Source organism: Stenella coeruleoalba (assembly GCF_951394435.1).
Source record: "Stenella coeruleoalba genome assembly, chromosome: 13".
Classification (NCBI taxonomy): domain Eukaryota; kingdom Metazoa; phylum Chordata; class Mammalia; order Artiodactyla; family Delphinidae; genus Stenella; species Stenella coeruleoalba.
In genome coordinates this window covers 9,422,878-9,447,108 of record NC_137159.1, presented here as the reverse complement: position 1 = coordinate 9,447,108, position 24,231 = coordinate 9,422,878, and the positions used below count along the sequence as shown (strand labels likewise).

At 55.0% G+C, this 24,231-nt stretch overlaps 1 protein-coding gene across 6 annotated transcripts in view; it reads right to left on the bottom strand.

The window, feature by feature from the left end:
* FAM178B (family with sequence similarity 178 member B) overlaps positions 1-24,231 on the bottom strand; it is a 95,844-nt gene that overhangs the window by 26,312 nt on the left and 45,301 nt on the right. For 3 of the 6 annotated variants that reach the window (XM_079940678.1, XM_079940677.1, XM_079940679.1), the window contains exons 10-13: positions 17,714-17,828; positions 13,273-13,366; positions 12,824-13,000; positions 12,477-12,574 (exon numbers count right to left, since the gene is read on the bottom strand). In XM_079940678.1, the coding sequence (XP_079796804.1) occupies positions 12,477-12,574; positions 12,824-13,000; positions 13,273-13,366; positions 17,714-17,828 (484 nt within the window). Of the gene's footprint in view, positions 1-12,476; positions 12,575-12,823; positions 13,001-13,272; positions 13,367-17,713; positions 17,829-24,231 lie in introns of those variants that run through there. The other 3 variants (XM_079940681.1, XM_079940680.1, XM_079940682.1) reach the window with 2 other exon arrangements.

Below are 24,231 nucleotides of genomic sequence, written 5' to 3'. Positions count from 1 at the left end.
ACGGTCTGTGTTCTGTTTGTATGTGGCAGTCCAATAAAACTATTACTTAAAGAAGAAGTTCAGCTGGGGGGTGGTAAGGACTGCCTGACTTAGCCAATAAAAATACAGGATGCCAGTTAAATTTGAACTTCCTATAGATAAAGAACAATTTTTTTTAGCCTGAGTTTCTCCCATGTGATCTTTGTATTTTATCTGGCCACCCTGGGAGGGGCCGGCCATCCCCTTCCATTCTGGACCGGTGACCTCGGTTCCCTTTCTGCAGAGCGCCCCAGCTTTCCCACCCACCCTCCGAGTCCTGGGGAGAGGCAGCCCCATCTGGACTGCGTCACGGGACAGAACACGGGAGCCCTCATCCGGCGCCCCACCCGCGTATCTCCCTGGGCTCCCACCGCCAGAACCTGCTCTCCAGCTGTTCCCCGGGAGCCCCAGCAGCAGCTGGGCCAGGAGCAAGGGGAGGGGGCAGGCGGGGGGAGGTAGACGGCCCCTCCAAGCCGAGCTGCTGCTCCAACGCGAGAACTTGCAGCCGGAGTCCCCAGTCCAGCATCTGGGCTTCATTAATCCAAACCCGGGCCTTGGGGAGCGCTGTTACCCGCAGCGGGTGCGGAGTGGCCGACCCGGGGGTGGGGTGCTGGCAGGCCGGCAAAGCAGAGCTGGGGGTGGTTCCAGAAGGGAAGAGGTGGGCCGGGTGGGTCAGGACAGAGCTGCTGTCCAGAAAGAAATAGAAGGCAAGCATCAGAAGGAGCGCCGAGGGGGCGAGTGGATGAAAAGAAACCACATCTGAGGGCGGCGCGCTCCCCGCCTGCCCACTGCCTTTCATCCTGACCGCCCTCCCTGCCTTCTACACACAGTCCCCTGCCCTCTCAGCTCCCACTGGGACACAGGGAGAGGCAACAGGACCACTTTTTCATTCCACACTGAGAACTTACTCTACAGAGGGGAAGGAGCAAAGACTCACCCCAAACACCACCCACACTGTGCAGGGGGCAAGCAGGGGGGCCCGTGGCCCGGCTGAGGTTGGCCCCGGGCCGTCCTCCCCCAGAAGCTGCCCAAGCCCACCCGGCGAGGCCCCCCCCGGAACTCAAACCAGGCGAACACAGGAGGATGCAGAAGCCACTGGAGCCATGCCAGCCAGTGTCATATAAGGCAACAGGCTCCAGCCCTCTGAAATCACACCAGGCCAGGCCTCTGCCTCAGTCCTGCCCCACCACCCTGACGGGCCGCTGTAAGACCAGGACACCGGATCAGCTCTCAGAGGGCCTCAGGCGCTGGGAAATGGGGAAATGACTTTTCCAAACCAACAGCAGAGCCGGGAAGTGGAGCGCAGGCGCTCTGCTCCCCAGCCTCCAGCCTCCAGCTCCTGCAAGGGGCAGCCTGTGGGTGCTCTGAGGACCGCAAAGGCACCTGCCAGCTCGGGCCATCAGGGTGTCAGGACAACCACACAGGTCACCGCAGTCCCTCTGGAGGGGAACTGGGCTCTGCTGAGGTTGAACTACTCTAAGAGGCCACCAGGCATCTGGCCAAAGGCGTGAACGGCCTTTTCCATGTCTCTAGGGCAGCTCAGGAAGCAACGGCAGCGGCCTGTTCCGCCATGGAAATGCCGCCCAACACTCTGCCCCAGGGCGTCTGCCCGGCTTGCCGCTCCCGGGCTGTCCACGCCGCCTCTCAGGCATCACGACCGCCTCTCATGCCACCCGCCCCTCAGCCCTTCCCTGGAGTCTCCTATCTTGCACGTGAGCATGTGCCACCTGGGCAGGAAGAACAAGGAGCTGGGCTCAGAGGTCAGGGTAAACTCTCCGGCCGTCTGCCCAGTCATCCCCACACCCGCTGGGACACTCACAAGTGTGGGCACACACAGTGCAGACAGGAAGAGACGGTGGGATTCAGACAGCCTCAGATCCACACGGTGGGGTCCCACCAGGCAACGTGAAGGAACCATCTACCGGTCCCACCGGTACCCATGTTCAAAGCCCGGCACCACACACCTACGGGAGAGAAGCTGGGGAAGCGGTTTTCTTTGCAGAGGGAATGCCTGGGAGGGGCCCAGGGTCCTTCTGGGGAGCAGGTGACATTCTGGCCTGTGATGCAGTGGTGGTTGCACAGACGCCTGGCAAAGTGTACAGTGTCCACCTCTAATGTGTCCTCTCCTGCATGCATAGTATAACCAAATAAAAAGGTTACTACTGCTCAGTAAATAAAGTTCATGTAGACGATCACAACCAACTTCCCTCCTCCCATCTCCCTTCCTCCCTCCCTCCCTCTCTCTCTGGTATTATGAGGAAACCCACAGACCACTACGCTTAAGATACCTTAAACGTCACCCTGTCTCATGTCCTGGTACCACATATCCGTCCGTTTAATTAGGGCCTTCGTGTACTTGAAGGAAGTCGCCGAACTTCCCATGGCTACCCCTCCCCCAGTGCAACAGCTACTCTTTTCTATCCTTTGGAATCTTTTTGCCATTCTGGGTTGGTTCTTATGAAGTGCCTCAGGGTTGCTGACATACCCGTCAAGTGAGGCGCTCAGAGCTGAGGCTGACACTCATTTTAGGGGCAGCCTCGAGATGCTAAGCCGTTGACAGATTGGGCCCAAAGTTAGTTCACACGTCTGGCCGTCAAATTCCATTTCCCAGATCCTGTTCTTAATTGTGCAGCTGGGCCTCTCTTTCCCACTCAGCCCATCATTATGGTCTGCTGAGATGTTCCGGCATCTTCAATTTGCTGTCAGTTACATTTATGTTATGTGTGAACTTGACCATTGTTCTATTAATGGCCTCGTCCAAGACCCAGGGTCTGCGCTGGCCAACCTGTCAGTGAAGACGGAACTCTGGGTGGCCGCCTGGGCCTGCCCTCCAGGCCAATTCTGATGGCTAGCAGCACTTCTGGGTGACGAGCCCATCTAAGTTGACATCGCTCAGCCCACGTTTCTTTATGTTGTCACAAGATACGATGATCGTTTCCGTCAAAGGCCCTACAAAACCCAGACAGCCCTCTCCAGAGTACCCTTCTGGTTAGCCTGTCAAAAACGAAATGAGGCTAGTCTGGTATGATTTATTCTTAGGAATCCTAGAAAGCAGCGCTTCCTTTTCTATGTATGTGCTCACAAGCTATCCCCTGGGGAGTTCTGTTGAGGGACACATCAAGCCCGCAGCACTGAGTGAAGAAAGCACCTTCTGCACCCTCCCTCCCCATGCCCCGGGAGCTCCCGCACCCCCCCCCCCAGGTCTCTGCAGAGTGAGGGCACTCCACCTGCACGTCGCCCAGGACAGACTTGAGACATCCTTTTGCGGGAGGGGACCTCAACTCATTTCACACAGCTGGATGCTGTCCTACCGTCTCCCCCCATATCTTAGGCTGCAATCCCCTTTGATCAATATTTTAGTCCAGATGAAAAATTATGCTCCTCGACAAGGAAGACAGAAGCAAAACAGGAATTACGTAGTGTTGTTCTCTCTTCATCAGTGTTAACGTTTCCCCACCAGCCCAGAACAGCACTCCTCACTTCAAAAATAACTACACAGGGGACTTCCCTGGCAGTCCAGTGGTTAGGACTCCGCGCTTCCACTGCAGGGAACATAGGTTCCACCCCGGTCGGGGAACTAAGATCCCACATACCTCGTGGTGTGGCCAAAAGAAAAAAAAAAAAAAAAGGAAAAATTACACAGAAGCCCCTTCTACGGGCCTTAGCTTTTCCCACCAATACTGTCACTGGTCCGTGCTGTTTCTCCATTTGCCTTGCTCATGTCCCTTTCTTTCCCTCTTCCATATCTTTCAAGATCAGAGATCATGCATGAGCTCTGAGTGCAGCCCCTGCACCTCTAGATACTTCCTGTATTTTTCCTCATTGGGTCCATTTGCAAACCACGTTCAAAGTTTTATTGCAGGATCTCTCTAGCCCCCCTGAACCATTTTTCTTTTTGGAATCTGCTACTAAAAAGCTCTCACTCTCTCTACTCGTTTTGAAATCTGCCCTCCAGAAGCAAGCACTCCACAAGCATGCTCTCCAAGCCCCTCCTCCGTGCCAGGGTCCAAGGACCCAGCGAGCAAAGTCACAGCTCTTGCCCTCACGGCACTCACAGCCCAAGGGGTCAGCAAGGGGCAACAACAACCAGGGCTCTGCATCCGGAGGTCTCTCCGAAGAGGAGATGCCTCATCTGAGCCTAGTCTTGGGGGTGAGGAAATGTCAACCAGGCAAAGAGGAGGAAGAAGATAGGGGAAGAGGCTTCTCTAGGAAGAGGGAACAGACGTTGAAAAGTTCAAGACAAACGCTCATCACGGGTTTGGGGAGCCGCACAGTTTCGGGATATGGCTGGAGTGCGGAAGCCTGTGCGGGGACGTGGCGGGGAGAAGGCAGGCTTGGGAAAGTAGGCACGAAAGCCCTCGTACACCAGGCTGTGCTGTTTGAATTTCATCCTGAGCATAGAAGCCTGAAGGATTTTAAACAGAGGAGTGACAGGGCCAGATGTGCATTAGAAGGAAGAGGCCACCGCTGGACACAGTGGGGATGGGTCACACGGGAGAGAGCCTGGAAGGAGCCAGCTCTGGCTCCCTGGCAGGCGTCCAGGGCTGCTGTCCTGAGAGCCTGAGCCGCCGTGGCACCGGAGGGTGATGTGGAGAGGTAACTGTCGTGGGAGATGGGGACGCCTGAAGGGACAGAAGGTGCCCACAGACCACCCCGCCCCCAGGCTTCAGGCCATGGGCAGATGCCATCACAGGGCCATGGAAGGCAGGAGGAGGTGGTCCCCCTTGGAAGACAGTGACTTCTGTTTCACATGTGCTGAATTTGAAATACTTCCCACTCGGATCTGGTGCTGAGCAGAAAAGTCTGGCCAGAGGTATTGACTCGGGAGCCCCTGGCGCGAAGTTGGGGTTGAAGCCATGGAAGTGGCTGAGATGGGGTCCTGGGTGGAGTCCCAAGGAGCTGGACTCTGAAACGGAGATGAGTGTGCATGGAATTTATGGCAGGAGCGGGGTGTAAGGGTGCTCTTGGCATCACTCCTATCAGGGGCGTGGAGGAAGCAGGTCTGGGCCGGGGGCAAGCCAGGCTGCGATGCAGTCACCGCAAAGACCTCAGCCGACCCCGCAAGGGGCTCTGGAGCTGGCAGGGTCCCCATCTCTCAGAGACATGCAGGGTTGAGGCAGCGGCAGCCCTTTGTACCCCCAGCCCCGGGCTGCTCCCAAGGAAGGGGCCCAGCCAACCTCCCGCAGAGGCAAGCTCGAAGCTCCCAGCAGCTGGGGAGAGGCACCCGAGTCCTGCAAGGGGGCAGTGTGGACAGAGCCCCTCCCAGAAAGCCCCCCGAGGCTGTGCCAAGGGACCAGAGAGGAGAGGCTGGGGCAGGACCCTGAGGCCAACCAAAGCTCGGGGAGAAGCGGCGGGGCCACCGAGGATGGCGCCTGAGGGGGAGGGGCCTGAGGAGGGGAGGGTACCAGGAAAACGACACCGTGCAGCCAGCCAAGGCGAAAATGGGGAGCTTGCGCACGAGGACAGGCCATTAGGTCACTGGTGACAGAGCGCTTTAGGAGGACTGGGCTGGCGCCTCTACTCCCACAGCCCCCCGCCCCCCCACAGCCACTCATAAAGGGGAGCGAGCGTCTGCTCAGCCACCAGCCCGGTCACGAGGGAGGAGCAGGGGGACCCTCGGCCGTCCTCCCAGCTCCAGCCGTGGTCCCTTGACCCCTGGACATGACTTTCCTCTTGCCTCTTGTTCCTCCAGATTTTGAACCCTTCTGAAATCTTGAGGGTCTGGGGCCTTGGTGGACTCCTTCTAGAATGTTCTGGACTTGTCCGTCTCCAGAGGCCCGATTGTCTCTTTTCTCAGGTGAGAACTCCCTCTGAGACACTCTGAGCTCTGAAGAACCCCCGTGTCCAGGGTGGGCAGGGTTTGGACAAGGAGAAGGAGAGAGCTGGGGGTGGAGAGCCTGGACGGCAGCAGGAGCTGCAGGAAGGGGTGGGTGGAGATGGAACTGCCGTTTGAAAGTAGGAGACACACAGAGCACATTTCTTTGCTGACAGAAAGAGCCAGTAGAGAATAAAAAGCTGAAGGTATAAGGACGAGCAAGGATGGTGCAGAAGGAAGGTTCTGGAAAAGGCAGGACTGTTGAGATCCTGAATGTGGAGGAGGGATCAGGAGGAAAGGCGGGGGTGAGAGCTGTGGGTCCACGGGGCGTGTGTGCGGGGGCAGCAGTCATCCTGTGGAGAGAGAAGGGGCCCCGCTCTTTGCTGGGAGGGCAGAGGTGTCTCCAGCAGGAAGCCTGGTGGAGCCTGGAATCTGCTGAGGGCCCCCAGGAGGCTGGCTGGCAACTCAGGGCGGCTCCTGGGCAGCCTGAAGGGGTCAGGGGCCGAGGGGGGGGGAACCAGGGAATGTGGTAGCACCACGCCACGTGGCCATGCAGTTTTCAGGGTGGGCAGATCTGAAGAACACGCAGGAAGGGAGGTAACAGTGGAGCGAGGGACCCAGGAAATGAAGCCGGAAGAGGCTGATGGGCTGGGAGAAGATGAACCGGTCCGGGGCCTTGCACGGACCCTCTGCCCACCCAGGGCGGCAGCGTGGAACCCAGAGGGAAGCGAGGAGGGCTCTGGGGAGCTCTGGTGTGCCCGCACCTGTCACTACTCTCATCCCTGGGGCAAACACCTGGTGACTTTGAAGGCTGCTTTCTCCCAGGGCTGCCTGCTCCTCCCTCGTGACCAGGAATCCGCTTAAGCTGGTGTCACTTCCCCTCTACTTCCAGGGCCACGGTGAGGCAGCACCCGTGGGACATTTAATAAACTTTCGCAGGCGGTGAAGGAGGGTCCCGAGCCTGGGAACATCAGCTTTCAGTGGCAGCTCCCTCCCGAAAGGGCCCGTGGGAGCTGCCGCAGGGGCTTGCGCAGACATGCGCTCTCCCTAGCAGCTCCTGGAGCCACCCCAGAGGGGCAGAGTCCCAAGACAGACTTTCCTCCAAGAGCCTCCTCTTCCCATTGGCCCCATTTCAGGTGCTTTGCTCTAGTCTGTACTTTGATTTTTCACGGTTACGCTCAACTTCGCCTTACAGTGCATCCCTTGAAGTCTTGGTCAACCAGGTGGGGAGGGGGGGCGGGCATCACACCCGTGTTGGCGGGGGTTCTCGCTCTGTGCTTAACCAGTCGGCAGGCAGGCAGACGAAGAAAGTGGCAGCCCATCGTACAACAACACGCCCTCCTTCCTGGGGTCAGTCTGGGCACTGAGCCCAGTGGGGCAGCCACCAGCAAGGGGAGAACAAGGCCACCACCACGGGGACGCTGTGGAGGGGGCAGCTAACTAAAGAGCACAGTGAATACAGTGCAGCTGTGAAAAAGCATTAGAAGCTCTTTCCGGTCCAGTTTGGAACAGCTGCCAAAACCTACGCTGAAGTGGAAAGAAGGGCGGCGAGGACAAGCCAGAAGCACAGATGAGAACTGGGGACAAGGCTAGGTGGTACAGGCACGGGGGAGGGGGAGGGGCGGGGGTTCAAGAGGTGCCCCTTGGTGCCTTTTGAATTTTGTTCTGAGGGCTTTATCTATGTAGAAAAAGAAATGAAATTTCTAAGTAAATGAATGCATACCCTCCATCCCTGTGACGAGCCCTCTTTCCCAGCAACGGGTCTCGGCAGGAGGTTTTACCCTAGTTGGTGTCTGTTTGAAAGCAGGTGAGGCCGGTCCATTATATTCACTATGAGCATTTAAGGAGCATCTGCCGGGGGCCCTCGAGCTATAAGAAAGATACCCTCGGAAAGACACTGATTCCTGATATCACAGTTTGGCTAACAGATGAACAATGTCATAAATTTAGGATATGACACAGGTAGTTTCAAATCTGTTGGGGAATGATGGATTACTAAGACAGAAGAAAATTGGTGTTGGGTCACTGGCTCTTTGGGGGTGGAAAAAATCAAGTTAGATCTCTGTCTCATACCTACAAAAAAGAGATTCCAGATGGGATTAAGAGCCAAGAGAAACAAAGTTATGTAAGTACTGAAAGAAATGAGAACACAATATTTTTATGCTCTTGGGGGTGGGGAAGGCCTTCCTTTTCAAGATAGAAAGATTCAATTACAATCAACTCTCTGTACTATCCATGTACCTTTTCTGTGAATCTAAATCTATTCTGAAATTAAAAGTTTATTGAAGGGACTTCCCTGGTGGCTCAGTGGTTAAGAATCCTCCTGCCAATGCAGGGGACACGGGTTCGAGCCCTGGTCCGGGAAGATCACACATGCCGCAGAGCAACTGATCTCGTGCGCCACAACTACTGAGCCTGCACTCTAGAGCCCGCAAGCCACAACTACTGAGCCCGCATGCCACAACTACTGATGCCCACGTGCCTGAAGCCTGTGCTCCACAACAAGAGAAGCCACCGCAATGTGAAGCCCGCACACTGCAACGAAGAGTGGCTCCCGCTCGCCGCAACTAGAGAAAGCCTGCATGCAGCAACAAAGACCCAACAGAGCCAAAAATAAATTAAAAAAAAAAAAGTTTATTGAAAAAGGGAAAAAAAATCAGTTCACGGAAGGATATACACAAAGTTTTAAAAAGGACAATTTACAGACTTAGGAGAAAACACGGTGTCCAAAATGTAATAAGTTGCTTATAAATCAATATAATTAAGAAGAAGATAAATTACTTGATAGAAAAATGGGCGAGATATCAAGAGGTAATTTACACCAAGAGAAACACAAAAGGCCAATAAACATAGGAAAAGATTCTCAATTTCACTGGCAATCAGGGAAATGAAAATTAGAACCACAGGCAGAGATTTTTCACTTACCAGATTAATTAAAACTTAAGAACAAAATTGAGACTACACGGTGTTAATGAGAATGTGGAGAAACAGGCATTTTCATGTCTGTTATTGATTAGTGCAGCTTCTTTTGTGGAGGCCAAATTTTATATATACATACTTTAGGACTGGAATTTCTTTTTTTTTTTTTTTTGTGGTACGCGGGCCTCTCACTGTTGGGGCCTCTCCTGCTGCGGAGCACAGGCTCCGGACGCGCAGGCTCAGCGGCCATGGCTCACGGGCCCACCCGCTCCGCGGCATGTGGGATCCTCCCAGACCGGGGCACGAACTGTGTCCCCTGCATCGGCAGGCGGACTCTCAACCACTGCACCACCAGGGAAGCCCAGGACTGCAATTTCAAAGAACTTATCTTATAGAAATATTTGGATAGATGCACAAAGCTTGTATATTGGACAAATCTCCAGAACAGGGGACTGGTTGCATGCACACTAGGGAATACTATGCAGCTATGGAAAAGAATGAGGCTCATCTCACACACACACACACATATGTGCAGGCACGCCTCGGAGATATTACAAGTTTGGTTCCAGACCACCACAATAAAGCAAGTATTACAATAAAGCAAGTCACATGAATTTTTTGATTTCCCAGTGCATGTAAAAGTTGCGTTTAAACCTACAGACTGGGAGAAAATATTTGCAAGCGATGCGACTGACAAGGGCCTAATTTCCAAAATATACAAACGGCTCCTACCGTTTAGCAGTAACAAAAAAAACAAACAACCCAATCGAAAAACGGGCAGAAGACCTAAACAGAGATTTCTCCAAAGAATCTCCAAAGGAGACATACAGATGGCCAAGAGGCACATGCAAAGATGCCCATCGTCGCTAATTACTAGAGAAATGCAAATCAGAACTACAACGGGGTACCACCTCACACTGGTCAGAACGGCCATCGTTAAAAAGTCTACAAATAATAAATGCTGGAGAGGGTGTGGAGAAAGGGAACCCTCCTGCATGGGTGGTGGGAAGGTAAGTTGCTGCAGCCACTATGGAAAAGGGTATGGAGGTTCCTCAAAAAACTAAAAATAGAACTACCATGTAACCTAGCAATCCCAACTCCTGGGCATATACCCAGACAAAACTATAATTCGAAAAGATACATGCACCCCTATGTTCACAGCAGCACTATTTACAATAGCCAAGACATAGAAACAATATAAATGTCCATCGACAGAGGAATCGGTAAAGAAGATGTAGTACATATATACAATGGAGTATTACTCAGCCATTAAAAAAATAATAAAATCATGCCATTTGCAGCAACATGGATGGACCTGAAGATTATCATACTAAGTGAAGTAGGTCAGAAAGAGAAAAACAAATACCATATGATATCACTTACATGTGAAATCTGAAATACGTATCTATAAAACATATCTACAAAATAAACATATCCACAAAAAAACCTGACTCACACACAGAGAACAGACTTGTGGTTGACAAAGGGGAGGGGTGGGAAAGGGAAGGATTGGGAGCTTGGGATTAGCAGATGTAAACTATTATATATAGAATGGATAAACAACAAGGTACTACTACACAGGAACTATATTCAATATCCTGTGATAAACCATAATAGAAAAGATTATGAAAAAGAAAATGTATGTGTATAACTGAATCACTTTGCTGTACAGCAGAAATTAACCACAACATTGTAAATAAACTATACTTCAATAAAAAATTTTTAAAAGTTATGTTTACACTATACTGTAGTCTATTAAGTATGCAATAGCATTACGTCTGAAATAACAGTGTATATACCTTAATTAAAAAACACCTCGTTAAAAAATGCTAACCATCGTCTGAGCCTTCAGTGAGTCCTAATCTTTTCACAATAGTAACATCAAAGATCACGGATCACAGACCACCATCACAAACCTAATAACGAAAAAGTTTGCAATATTCTGAGAATTACTGAAATGTGACACAGAGACACGAAGTGAGCAAATGCTGCTGGGAAAATGGCACTGACAGACTTGCTCGATGCAGGGCTGCCACAAAGCTTCATTTGTAAAAAAAACCACAATATTTGTGCAGTGCAATAAAGCGAAGAAGCAGTGAAATGCGGTCTGCCTGTATTTATAAACATTTACATACATGTAAATATATATACATATAAAAGTACATAGAACAAATATAAATCACATGGCCTGGTTGGACCAAATGGGAAACTGGGGTTGGACCACATGGGGCCTTGGAGACCAAACTAAGGTGTTTGCACTTGGCCGTGCAGGCGACAGCAAGCAAGGCAAAGCAGAGAGGGGATAATCACATGTACCTGCAGAGCAAACAGCCTTTGAAGGAGGAGCCAGGGACAGAATGCCACTGCCACCATCCAGGTGAGAGATGGTGAGATGAAAGCAGGAGGGGGCGGGAAGGAGGTAGCTGATTTAAAGTGACCCAGACGAGGTCCCTGCTTTTGTGGAGCTGACACAGGCAACTAGAAGCCAAGATTTAGGATGTGGAAGGCAGAACGGACACGATTTCGGGATGAACAGGGATAATGAGGTGGGGACGGGAAAGCCCTCTAGGACTGCCATTTCCGACACATGCATCACCTAAAGGTCTTAGACAGAGCTTCGAGAAGCCCAGTTCTTTCAAATACACAGCAAAAGCTTTCCTTTCAGGACTGTGGAAAGGTCTCCTCTCTTCCAGCCAGATGCATAGGAAAGAGATCGAGCTTCCCATCTTGGGCTTGAAGTTGAGCTCAGGATGTTTGCTGCGGACAGCAGTCTGAGCAGAACCCCAAGCCTGCTCCCAGAAGCTTCCCCTGGGGAGGGAGTTGCAGGAGGGTGGTCCCAGTGGAGAGTGACTGTGTGGGTACCTGTGAAGGGTCTTCCTGGAGGGGGTCCAGGACAGGTCTGGTTGGAAGGGTGGGAAGGGGTGTCATTCTAGGTGGGACGAGCTGCAGACGGAGGGCTGGAGAGGACAGGAGGGGACCTGGGGAGAGGTCTGCACAGGGAAGGGCAAGGGACTCCTTGCGGCTGTGGCCTCAAGTGGGAGAAGGAAGGAGGGGAGAGGGGAGAGACTGGGGCAGGTCCAGCAGCGAATGGGTCTTATCTCCCTGTGGGCTGAGTTTGTTTGTTCACCTCGTTCGTTCATTTGAAAAGAATTTACGAAGTGCCAACAGCATGCCAGGCACTGTTCTGGACGTGGGGTGATGTGGCAGTGACCCCAATAAGAGATCTGCTCTCCTGGAAGCGACAAGGAGGAGAGGCAGCCATGAACAAGGAACAAATAGTAAGATAACTTCTGGCAGAGATCAATACTGTCCAGAAAATAAAACAGCATGATGAATGGAGAGTTTGAGAGGGGGGTGGGAGCGGGGAGTGATCAAGAGACAACACACAGCTGAGGTCTGAATGACAGAAGGAACCTTCCCTCCACTGAGGACTGGGGAGGAGTCACAAAGAAGGGCAGGTGGGGATGCTGCAGGTCTGAGGCTAACTGTACGAGGTGACGGTTTAGCTAAGAAGACCGCGTTAAGAAAATGAGGCTTTTTTCCCTTTGTAATGAACTCATTCGTGAGCTGTATTTTTAGTTCTTTCTCCTGGGTTTTTGACATTGGGCGGGAGGGGGAGGTCTGTGGGGACTGATGGGGCAAACCGTGGATCGCTCACAGGGGTTGAGCACAGGCGCGGGGATAAGCCTCAGGTCAGGGGAGACAGAGGTGGAGAAGCACCCACCTGCTCCGGGGCGTCACGTCCAGGAAGAGCTGCACAAGCGCCAGCAGGTTGTGGTGGTGATCAGATGCCCGGCTCAGGGCACAGCACAGCTGCCGGAGCTGTGGGGACAGTGGGCATCAAGGCGGGCTGGGGGGGCGTGGCCCGCCTTCCACCCTGACCTCCCTACCAGCCCACTGCGGGGGGTGGGGGTAGGGGTGGGGGGGATATCTGGAGAGTAAGAGGGTGGGTCGTGGAGGCCAGGTAAGGGAGGGAGCAGCGCTGTCTCCACCTGGGGCGCTCTAGGGGCCGTGAGAGAGCATTCGCGGTGAGGCTGGGGGCTTGGGCTCGGGCTCAGGGGTCCGCCATACCTTCCCCGGCCACTCCTGGATGCTGTCCAGGAGCAGAAGCAGGAGCTGCTGGAGGTCGGTCTTGGGCAGCAGGCGGAGCCCCACGTCCAAGCCGGCTCGGCACAGCAGCTCAATCAGGCCCAAGAGGCTCCCATCGGTGTAGGCCCCTGGCTGGGCCAGCACGCACAGCATCAGGAACTGGAGAGCAGAGAGAGCGCTAGGGCAGGGGTGCCTCCCTGGCACTGTGAGCCCTGGGCCCCGCTGGGAAGGAACTGAGAAAAATGGTGAGGTCTGGAGTCGAGGCCCCTGGGGTTGTCAGGGGCAGGCGCAGGCGCAGGCGTGGTGGGCGCGGGCTTCTGTGGCATCCCTCCTGGCCGTCGGCACGGTGCCTGCGATGGTGCTCAGCAGTGTTCACTGAACCGGATGCTGAATAGGTGTGGACTGCGAGCAGAGGGACGGGTGGGGCTCACCTTACAGATGTGGCTCAGGCTGCTGTCCAAGGCCGTCTCCTGGGGGGTGTCCTGCTGCTCAGTCCGGCTCAGGCTAGCCTCACTTTTAAGCTCGCTGAGGTGAGACAAAAACAAAGGAAAGGAAACTGGAGGAGATGGGCGCAAGGGGAGAAGTGAGGCAGAGAGGGAGGCCGCGCTTGCTGAAGAACAACAGAGAGCCTGTGGATGATCCATTCAGCCTGGGACCCTGATGCCCTGTGTGTGCTGGTCACCTACTGCTGCGTAACAAATGACCCCCAAATGCAGAGGCTTAAAAACAACAGATATGTATTATTCTGTGCAGTTTCTGAGGGTCAAGAATCCAGAGGCAGCGTGGAGGGGCGGGGAGGGGGGGCGCGTCTGGCTCCGGGTCTCTTGGGAGGATGCCCCCAAGACGTTGGTGGGGGCACTGCTGTCAGCTTAGGCTTGACTGGGCGGGAGGAGCTGCTTCCCAGCTCACTCAGGGGTCACTGGCCTCAGTCCTTGCCATGCAGGCCTCGCCACAGGGCTCTGCAACTTGCCCCGGCTTCCCCTGAAGCGAGTGACGTGAGAGAGAGGAGATGCCCGTCTGAGGCGGAGGTTGCAGCCTTTCATAACCTAACCTTGGAGGTGACATCGCTTCTGCTGATTTCTCCAGGCCACACGGGCCAGCCTGACCTGGGGTGACAGAGAGCTGCACGAGGGGATGAATGCCAGGAGGTGCGGGGTCACTGGGGCCTCTTGGGGGCTGGCTCCCCAACGCTGCCGCTCCAGGAAGGCCTCCAGCTTTAGTTTTCTGGGACTTGGAAAACAGAAAATCATTCTCCACTGGCCCCCAAAAGTCTTCCTTAAAAGCACTCTGTGTCCACACAGTTATGGTGAGTCCGCTCATGCGCTGAAAAGGACACTATTTTGTAGCTCACGTCAGGTTAGACTCCAAAGTATCTGCAAGTAAGGTGAAATCAGAGTATAAGTGGTCCTCGAGAACCCCTCCAAAGATGTCCCACTACCATGCTGTCCACGGACAAGCCCGGCATGGCCAGTTTTCCCCTAGAGAGGAAACAGCCTGGATGAAGTTAGAGGCCAGGGTCGTATTGAAAACACCCTCTTTAAAGACCAGAGTCACACTCAGGGTGGCGAGAGTCCTACAGGGAGAGAGGTACTAGCCGACAGCAGAGCCACACCACCCTCTGCACGAGCCTCCCAGGCACATGCTCCCTGGAGGAGACACTGATCAGGGGCCCCCTCACTACATGATGCTCTTTCTCTGGGCAAGTGTATATTGTTGGTTTCAAATAAGTGAGGTGACTGTATGACAACGCTCCCTTTGCTGTCTCTTCCACTCCTCCACTCTTACTAACTGGCCTGGAGTTCCTGATAACAGCGGACTCTCTATAAGTGAAGACGCCGATGATGACAACACCACTGTCAACAATAACAGCCTCCCGTGTAGCCCCCCCGCCCCCGGCCACGGTTCCCAAAGGCTCTGCTCTTCTTTACTTCTTGGTGCTGCTTCTCAGAGGGGGAAAAAAGAAACCCACCTCTAGGCACCCGGGAAATTGGTGTCAACAAACCAAAGTTGGGAGGGGGTGCGGGACAGGATTGGGATCAGACATTCTTCCAGGTCTTAGCATTTATTAGGGCCAGAGTACTAATGGGTAAGGCTGGCCCTCACGCATCTGGGCACACGCTGGACCTGCGTCAGTGTGTGCAGGGGAGTTCTGGTTTGTACCAGCCCGTGAGCACGCACGGGGCCATGCAAGCATGGGTGGGAATGTTTTCAGATCTCCCGAAGGGTGGGGGCAGCCTCAGAGCCGACTTTGTGACTCTGCCCAAGAGGAGCGGGCTTTCAGACAGTTTGGTGCTGCCAGTGGGAGGAGGAGTGTAGAAAACGTGCGCTGGTGATGCGTCTTCTCAGAGCTGGGCAGGGGAAGTGTGGCTATGACGAGAGGCCTCTCCTTGCTGGGAAGGAAGGCCAGCCTTCCCAAGTGGACAGGGGAACAGCCTCCCCTGTGCCACCTCTGCTGGGAACAGCAGGAAACAAATCAGGGTCCTCGTCCCCGGCCTGCCTTCCTGAGGCTCGACTGGGACGTCGGCATCGTGACTGCTGTTCTGGGACGCGGCGTCAGCTCATCCCCAGGCCTTCACCTCGGAGAAGAGGAATTCACAGCCTAATAAGCCCACTCCTCTCCCAGAGGACTCAGCAGGTGAAGGGCAAGTTGAGGGTCCCACCGCCAGACTCCACCTGCAAAGCAGCTTCATCCCACCCCCGCCTCCCAGCCTCAACACAGGCTTGGCCAACAGCCAGGAGCTGGAGTTTGGGCTGCAATGACATTGTTCTACACTCTTAAGAGAAGTATGTCAGCTTCTCTATTTGTTTTCCCCTATTACTGTTGGAAAAAAATAATAAAGTGACCCTCTGCACCTTCTCTGAGGGAAGACTGTAAGGGAAGCTACAAGCACTGCCGCCACCATGACCGAGAGCCCAGCAGTGTGTCAGGTGCCCCACCACGGGGGCTGCAGGCCGGGTGCTCTCCTCAGGCCTGCACCGCCAAACCAAACCAGACCCGTCATCTGGGCTCTGCGAGACCGAGGTCAATGCAATGAAGAGGAATAGATGCTGAGCATCTAATAGATGCTGTCCACTTGGCAGACATCAGACGATGCGCATATGGTCCAGCAGCAGCAGGGCTGTTCCCTTCTGGAAGGAAATCCTGAAGCATTCAATGAGACGGTGATGAGTTTTAAGGAAATCTGAGATTAGGAACAACTGGTGAAAGACCTGTCTTTCTCACAGCAACGAGCAAGCCAGCCAAGCTAAGCCGTGCGCCCACGTGTGCCCTCATTTCCAGTCTTGGCCACTGCAAGGCTTGTGGGTGCCCCAGAGGAGCCCCAGGGCACCTGTTCGGCCAGCGGAGCCTTAGATGGTGACATCCCGAGAGGTCAACAGAGAAGCACCTGACGTGGAACCAACTGACACGGGACGAGCCTCCGAGGAGGACGATAGAGAGAAGACTGCCTGCCCTGAAGATTCTCTTGTGGCCCATGTAACCATGAAGGACGCCACACCCTTGGTGGAAGAGATACCAGAATGTTCTTGGTGTTCCCTGAATAGTCTAGAGCAGGGGTCCCCAAGCCCCGGGCCGGTACAGGTCCGAGGCCTGTTAGGAACCGGGCTGCACAGCAGGGCGTGAGCAGCAGGCCAGCGCGCAAAGCTTCATCTCCCGCTCCCTGTCGCCCACGGCAGGCTGGCACACGGCAGGGTATTTGCAGCACAGCAAGTGTGGTTTGGTCTGGTTTGCTTTGGCAGACAATTACCAAACACAGTCGTGGAACAGGTTCTTGAGAAAGCTTTGGCCTTCCCCTAGAGAAACATCCGCCCACCACGGCGCCCTGAGGGCCTGTCGGCAGGCGCAGCCTGTCTGGGGTTCTCAAACCAACTGCTCAAAGAACTCTCAGCAGAGAGTTTGGATGTGCCGTAACTGACACCTTTACAACCCATTCACCCAACACGAGTCGTCTATGTATCGTCCGGCTCTGTCCCTAGAGGGTGGGGACAAATTAGCATCGCTGCCCAGGGCACAAAGGGGGCACCCATGACACAAAGTGGAGCACTGTGGAAATTACATGTAAAATTGTGCCTTGCTGGCCATGAGCTGATATTAGGTAATGTGCCAGGAGGGGCTTGGAGACAGACCAAAGAGATTGGGACACGTCTTAGGAGAGGAGGGGCGGCGAGAGCTGAGTCAGGAAGGGGCGGGAACAAATGCCAGTCAGAGCAGCAAGACTCAGCCGTGCCTGGCTTGGCTCGTCCCTGCCTCGAGGCTGCGTCACACGCTGTTCATTCGTGGTGCGCAACCGTACTCAGGGGTACCTGTGTGCTGGGATTCCCTCAGACTCTGTGCTTCGCCGTTTGGGCTAGAGCCTGAGCTTGGTAACTTCTCATTTTTAACCTCAAAAAATGCACATAATTTGGGAGTTCCCTGGTGGCCTAGTGGTTAGGACTCCGGGCTTTCACTGCTGTGGCCCGGGTTCAATCCCTGGTCGGGGAACTGAGATCCCACAAGCCGCACAGCATGGCCAAAAAAAAAGCACATAATTTAAAATAATCATCAGAGGAAATCTTTCCTTTCTCTAACTTGTAAAATGCTTACTGAGCCAAGGCTGGATACCACCAACAATAATGAAAATGGAGCTCTGTACAATGAACGGCCAGGCGTATTACATTTACAGAAAAGGAAATACTTTAGTGTTTCCTAGCATGGATATATGTTTAGAAGAGTCTATTTGTGGGGTAATATTTTGTTTTGTTTTGTTTTTTACATTTTTCCTGAGGTGTAATTGGTACTACACATATTTAATGTACACGATTAGATGGGTTTGAACTGCTTTCAGTGGCTGTGGACCGCATGAGGAAGGACACCGAGGTGGGGGAGGTACTCACCTCCCATCGTGCTGGAGGGGCCCCGGGGGCTGCAAAGCAGGGCTGTGGGTACCCAGGCTGTGGAACGCGGCCGTGACCTCTTGCAGCGAGGGGCACCACAAGCTCGTGTCCGCATCTGTCAGGCCAAGGAAGGGCAGGGGGTTAGGGAGGGCACAGCAGGACAGGCCGCACTGCGCCCACAAGCGGGGCTGGTAGCCCCATCCTCGGGCAGCACGGGTGTTATCTGGAGCTGTGAAGACACCAGTGGTTTCAGATACTTGCTGGCACTTTGGGAACCTGGACATTCATTCTCCCGTCTTCAAGCTATGGCCACCTTGACGTGCAAGGGACCGGGGAGGACGGCACACTGACCATCTCCACCAGGCAGCCGTTGGGGCACTGAGCTGCCCCGAGCTGAGCCAGATGCCAAGTCCTGAACCAGAGGCCTCGAGACAGCAAGACTCAGGAGACACCAGGCTCCGCGGCCCTGGGCTCTCTGCCACCAAGGGCTGAGGCCAGCTCTGCACCTACTGCGGACTCAGCAGCGCCTTGGCGGCAACGTCTGGGCACTCCCAGGTCCACCGTCCCTGCCAGGGCCCCTCCTTGCAGCCCAGGACGCATCTTCTCAGCAAGCTCGAGCTTCGAGGACATTCTCTCTCAACAAGACGTGAACGATACTCTGACCCCATCAACAAAGGGGAAAAACCTTACAGACTGAGGGCCTTTTCTCCTGTCAGGCTATTTAAGGATATTTTCTGAACCGGGAGAACAGAGAAATAACAGGCAACGCAGCGGAGCGTATTTCCCAGAGATGGCTGCACCTCTGCACCCCACTCCACGCGCTCTCCTGCACTGCGGCGCCCACAGCCTCATCGAGGGGCAGCACCCACGTCCCCACCCTCTCACCCCTCCACATCATCTTATGTGCTGACTTGACTGCTTCTTGTTTGTCTTTCCCCATTAGAATGTAAATTCCACAAGGACAGGGACTAGGTCTGTGCTGTTCATCCCTGCACACCCAGAGCCTAGAGGAGTGGCCAGTGTGTGGAGGGAGCTGATGGATGGATGGATGGATGACGAATGAATGATGAATGAATGAACACATGAATGGAGAGCATCCTACACAAACCTGACCAAGCCGTACATGACTAAGAGGGAAACTGGAAAAACGTCACAAGCTGGCAGTGCTGAGAAAGCAAATGAGAGATCTGACAGCGGGTGAGTTGTGGGAATCAAGAGTGTGGAAGCTGGGCCAGGAGCGCATGAGCAGCTCGGGCTTGAACCTTCCCACCTGAGGGCCCCCCTCGATGGACCCCCACCATGTCACCAAAGACAAAAAGGTGACCCAGTAGAACCCCTGACCTCAGGGAGCTCAAGTCTAGGAGGGAGAGGAGCCAGGCAGATAAACAAATACAAGAGAGTGTGTTCCCGCAAAAATCGAAGCCGGGGAAAGGTAGGGAGGCTACTCAGGGAAGGGGAAATTAACTGGGGGCTGGGGGAGGCGGAACGGCAGGTGGGAAGCACACGCCCGGCAAAGGGACAGAAATGACAAAGAGCATGAAAGAGCCTGGCACATCCAGCGACCCAAGGCAAGAAACAGGGCGTCCTCAACGAGCTGAGGTGTCTCGGCAACGGTCCCGCGTGGCTGCAGAGCCAGCAGACGGTGGAACGGCCGGCGGAGGGTCTGAGTCCCGTCCAGGGACGAGCCTTGGGCCGCTCGGCATCGAGTGTCTCTCTCTGGAAACGTATACGGGTCGAGGCTCACCCAAGTAGTAACGAGACTCTGGGAGGAGGAAAAACCTTCTTGTTTGTTTATTTTTTTCCTCTTGGGCAGCTTAACAAGTCCGAGAAAGGTAATGCTACCCCTTGCCCGCTACACAAACTAGCTGGGAAGAATGAAGGCTGCAAAACACAATGAGAGAGGACTGTTTCCCTGCGCCTGAGCCATGGGGGACAGTGTGGGCAGCCGGTGACCTTGCCAGGGAGGGGAAGACGGTGTGGCAAGAGAATCAACCCAGCGGGGCAGCGACACCCTGCCCGCAGCCCTGGACCCGGCTCCCCGCGGCAGCCCCCGCAGGTGCCTCTGAAGCCCCGTGACAGCAGCAGTGCAGACCCCACCGGCCAGAGGCCCAGCCTGGCCTCGGCTCCTCTCCCTGCGCCTCCCCGGTGATTACTCCACACGCCCGCTCCACCCGGAGTTAAAGTGTCAGGAGCGGTCAGAGAAAGGGGCCTGGGTCACCTCGGGGTCAATCAGTCCCCATCCGACAGCCTGGGCGGTTGGTTAAGTGAGGACAGGCACCGAGAGCCCGTAATTAACGCTGCCCGTAAGTAGGCCATGTGCTCAGCTCTTCCCGAGCACGGTTTGCCCCGAAGGAGGGCTTTCTGGAGCTGACACAGAAGAAAAGTCTCGCGAACTCAGCTCCTCTACGCCCACAGCACGGTCATCTGAGGTGATCCCCCAGGGGAGCACCAGGGCCCTGGGCCGTGTCCAATGCCAGCGCCAACAGCCCCGCGCATCTGGGCTCTGTTTATTAACTGTGAATCTGAAAGCTCTCCTGGGATGGAACTGAGGCTTCGGGGGAAGTCAGGGGAAGAAAGGCATCAGGTCTGAAATAAAAGCGACTTTTCCATCTGCGACTCCGAAGCAGCTTTACGTCACGTAACCCACTCTCCTGGCACCCCTTCCACTGAATGGGACAACCATGCCCATCCTGAGAACCCTCCTCAGCGCTGGCCGTGCCAGCCCCCCTGCCCGGGCCTGCTCACCCCATCTTCACACCCACCAGGTCCCATCCTGGGCCTTAGGGGAGCGGAGTCTTCAGACATCTGTCCTTGTCCTCCCCCTCCCCGCCCCCAAATCGAGTTGCTAAGGAGCATTCTGGGTGTTGCAGGCGCCACCTGACTGGGTCCTGATTCTCTGACACCGTCTGAGACCCCTCAGTGCCACAGCAGGCAGAGTCCCCGTCAGCTGTAACGGGGGTGCTGGTTCCCAAGGGAACGCAAGCTACCGACCCATCACATACCCGAGCGTGGGTGGGGCTCACAGCATTTAGGGGAGGCTTAAAATCGTATGGTTTCTTAACCTCCCAGCTCTGATTACTGAACTCCCCTCAGCACTCTTGTATTTAAATTGAAACTTGTTCTACATCACGGGCTTTAGTCAATCAGCTCTAGCCCTAGTCATTTAAAATTGTTATTCAGTCAACAGACAGCAAGTGAACAGCAGGCGATTAAAGTTCTGGTGTCACGGAGCCGAAGGTTTCGTGGGGAAACAGACAACACTCACGAAAAATAAATATACCGTGCCCGGGTGTGTAAGTGGCGGGGAAGGAAAGGGGTCAGGGTGACGCAGGGCGATGCTACGGGCGGGCGGAAGAGCCTGCAGAGACCTGGGTCCAGCCAGGAGCCCGGCGTGTTGGAGCTGGTGCCAGGCCCAGGGGTGGGGGATGGCGGGAGGGGACGGGGACAGGGCCAGAGAGGCCTGGGAGAGGAGGGGAGGGGCCCGGCGCCCAGCCCACAGACCCACCCCTCTGCGGGGCTGGGACGAAGGGCGAAGGAGACGTTATCAGAGGGATGATCAGAGTGTGCGGTAGAAACACAAAATCCTACCCAGCCCACGTTTCAAGAACACGCACATTTCATTGCCCCGACTACAGCATGAGCACGGGACAGAGCCTCTCACGGCTTCCCCACAGAGCACCGCCCCGGCGGTGGGACCCTGATGCGCCCCGACCCAGACCCGCTCGCTGCTGCTCCGGCCTCTCACGCCCCCTGGCTCCCCCCCAGACCTGCGCTGCCCGCTTTCTTCCTAATCTCCTTCTTGTTCCTTCTCTGCTGGGCAACCCACCCTGCTGGCCCCTTGTTTTCCCTTTTCTTGCCATTGCCCCGGAGCTCAGGCCCTCCCCACGGGGCCCTAGAGCCTCCCTGCCTACCTCGCTGTATGTAACGCAGCGGGCGCCCACCCCTCCACACACCCCCCTCACCACACACCACGCTACTCACACACACCCCCACACATGTACCGACACGCCCCACCACACAGACGCGTGCACACACACCACCCATTCACACACACGTACACAAACACAGAGGCTCTGTCAGCCCCTCTGTGTGGTCTGCTGATCCACGAGCTGAGGGTGTGTACAGGGCAGGTGATGCCGTCCCCAGGCCACCTCTCCTCTACTGCCCTCCGTAACTCACACCACTGCCCTGTGCCACCTAACACCGTTGAGCATTCCAGGCTCTGTGTGTAGGACAGACCTGCATTGAGCCAAACCACTGAACCCATGGTATCTGCTAGAATTAGATTCAGCTGCAAATAACAAAAAGCCCCCCCCCCCCCCCACCCAAAACAAAAAACCCACCTGGGCTTAATAAGCTAGAGTTTTATTTCTCTCTGATGAAAAAGAAGCCTGGAGTGGGCGGCCACACGGTGGGGACCTGACTGTCCTGTGGGACCCTGGGTGACGTTGCTGCTCCACCGTTCTCAGCAGGTGCCTCTCCTTCTCAAGACCACCTGGCAGCCCAGGGTGGCTGCTAGAGGCCCAGCTATTACGTCTCACCTCCAGGCAGCTACTTCCTCACTTTGCTACTTTAGTACACATTCTTGAGTTGTTTTTAAGGATGCAAGGCCCCTTCAGTGTGACTCAGGAAGGCAGCAGCCAACTATCCTCTCAAGTTTCAAAAGCAAGAATTTGAGACTGATTCAGACTCAACCAAAGACGTCCCAGTAACGTCCCTGAATGCATGGCCCACCGGTTCTCTCTCACTTTGGATTTCTGAACCTGCAGTTTTGGGAATGGTCCTGACCTCTGGAATAAAATGAAACAGAAGACACCAGGGACTTCCCTGGTGGTGCAGTGGTTAAGAATCCTCCTGCCAATGCAGGGGACACAGGTTCGAGCCCTGGTCCGGGAAGATCCCACATGCCGTGGAGCAATTAAGCCTGTGCACCACAACTACTGAGCCTGCACTCTAGAGCCTGCGAGCCACAACTACTGAAGCCCGCGTGCCACAACTACTGAGCCCGCGCGCCTAGAGCCCGTGCTCAGCAACAATGAGAAGCTCGTGCACCACAACGAACAGCAGCCCCTGCTCACCACAACTAGAGAAAGCCCACGCACAGCAACGAAGACCCAATGCAGCCAAAAAAAAAAAAACCCCAAACCCCAAAAAACAACAACAACAACAGAAGAAAAGGTATCCACACACAGCACCTTGGGCAGCAGACAGTCTAAGGGAAGGTGGTGTCTGCTGTATGTTCTGCATCGGGGGCCCAGCTAAGAACCTAAGGCAGCGGTTCTCAGACTTGTCTGCACAGTTTGGAATCACTTAGGGAGCAGCTTCAAATATTGCTGCCACCCGTGTCCACCCCAGTGACTGTGGTTTAATTAGGGTGGGTGTGGCTTGGGTTCTGGAATTTTTAAGAAGTCCCAAGTGATTCTAATACCAGCCAAGTTCGGAAACCCCTGCGCTAAGGAAAGCCGTGGCCCTCACACCAGAGCGGCACCCTGGGGCCCATCCTCACTTGCTCTGGCTGATAATGCGGGCGGGGGAGAGGGAGGAATGAAAGGAAGGCAGCCCCAGGCCCGCATCACTCCCAGGGCTCCCAGCCTGGCTCCCAGCCTTTCTCAGCCTGGCTGCACGTCACGACCACCTGGGAGTTGGAAAAAAAATCCTATGCCAGTACTATTCTACGTGTGTTCTGGGAGATCAAAGCTACCTGAGCCCAGCAGCTCATGGAGCGGCACCCTGTGACCCGGCTGTACAGGTGGTGGGTCAGAGTCAAAGGTCCAGGGAGCAGGGTGATGCCCGCTGAGCTGGGGTAAAGCACGCGTGCTGGTCCCCACGGGGCCCGCGGACCCCGTGTCCTGACCTTGGAGGAGCAGACAGGCAGCTCCCCAGCTGACTGACCGCGGGGTTTCAGAGGGCCTGGTGGGGAGAGATGCTGACGTCTGCTGTGGGCAACACACACGGTCCCGGAGACGTGGCCACTCATTCAACGGATATAGTCCGCGTCCTACTGTGTACTCGGCTCACGGAGCTGCCAGGGACGCAAGTGAAGGCTAAAACAAAAACGAGCAAAGACATGGTCCCTGAGCTCTGGGGCTCACAGCCCATCGGGAGAGACAATATGAATCAAAGAATCCACACATCAGCTATAACCAGAGCCACAAAGAGTGGGAAAGGGACAGTGGGAGTAGAGGAAGTGGGGGCTGGATGGGGGGTGGGAGAGGGGGGCAGTGCAGACCTGCCTCGGGAGGCAATGCTAGAGAGGCCATGTGAGCCCAAGGAAGAGGTGGAGTGAAGAAGGCAAAAGCCAGGGAGTTGCTGGGAGGAGGGAAGAGAGATCCTGGGTGGAGAAACCGGCACATGCAAAGGCCCTGCAGCAGGAGGACAGATGGGGGTGGGGGAAAGAAGGTCAGTGAGGCCGGAGCACAGAGAGCAAGACAGAGAAAAAGATGAAATGAGCTGGACTGGGGGGTCAGGCTGACCACATAGGAAACTGTGCACTCCATACAGAGAGTATGAAGCTCAGG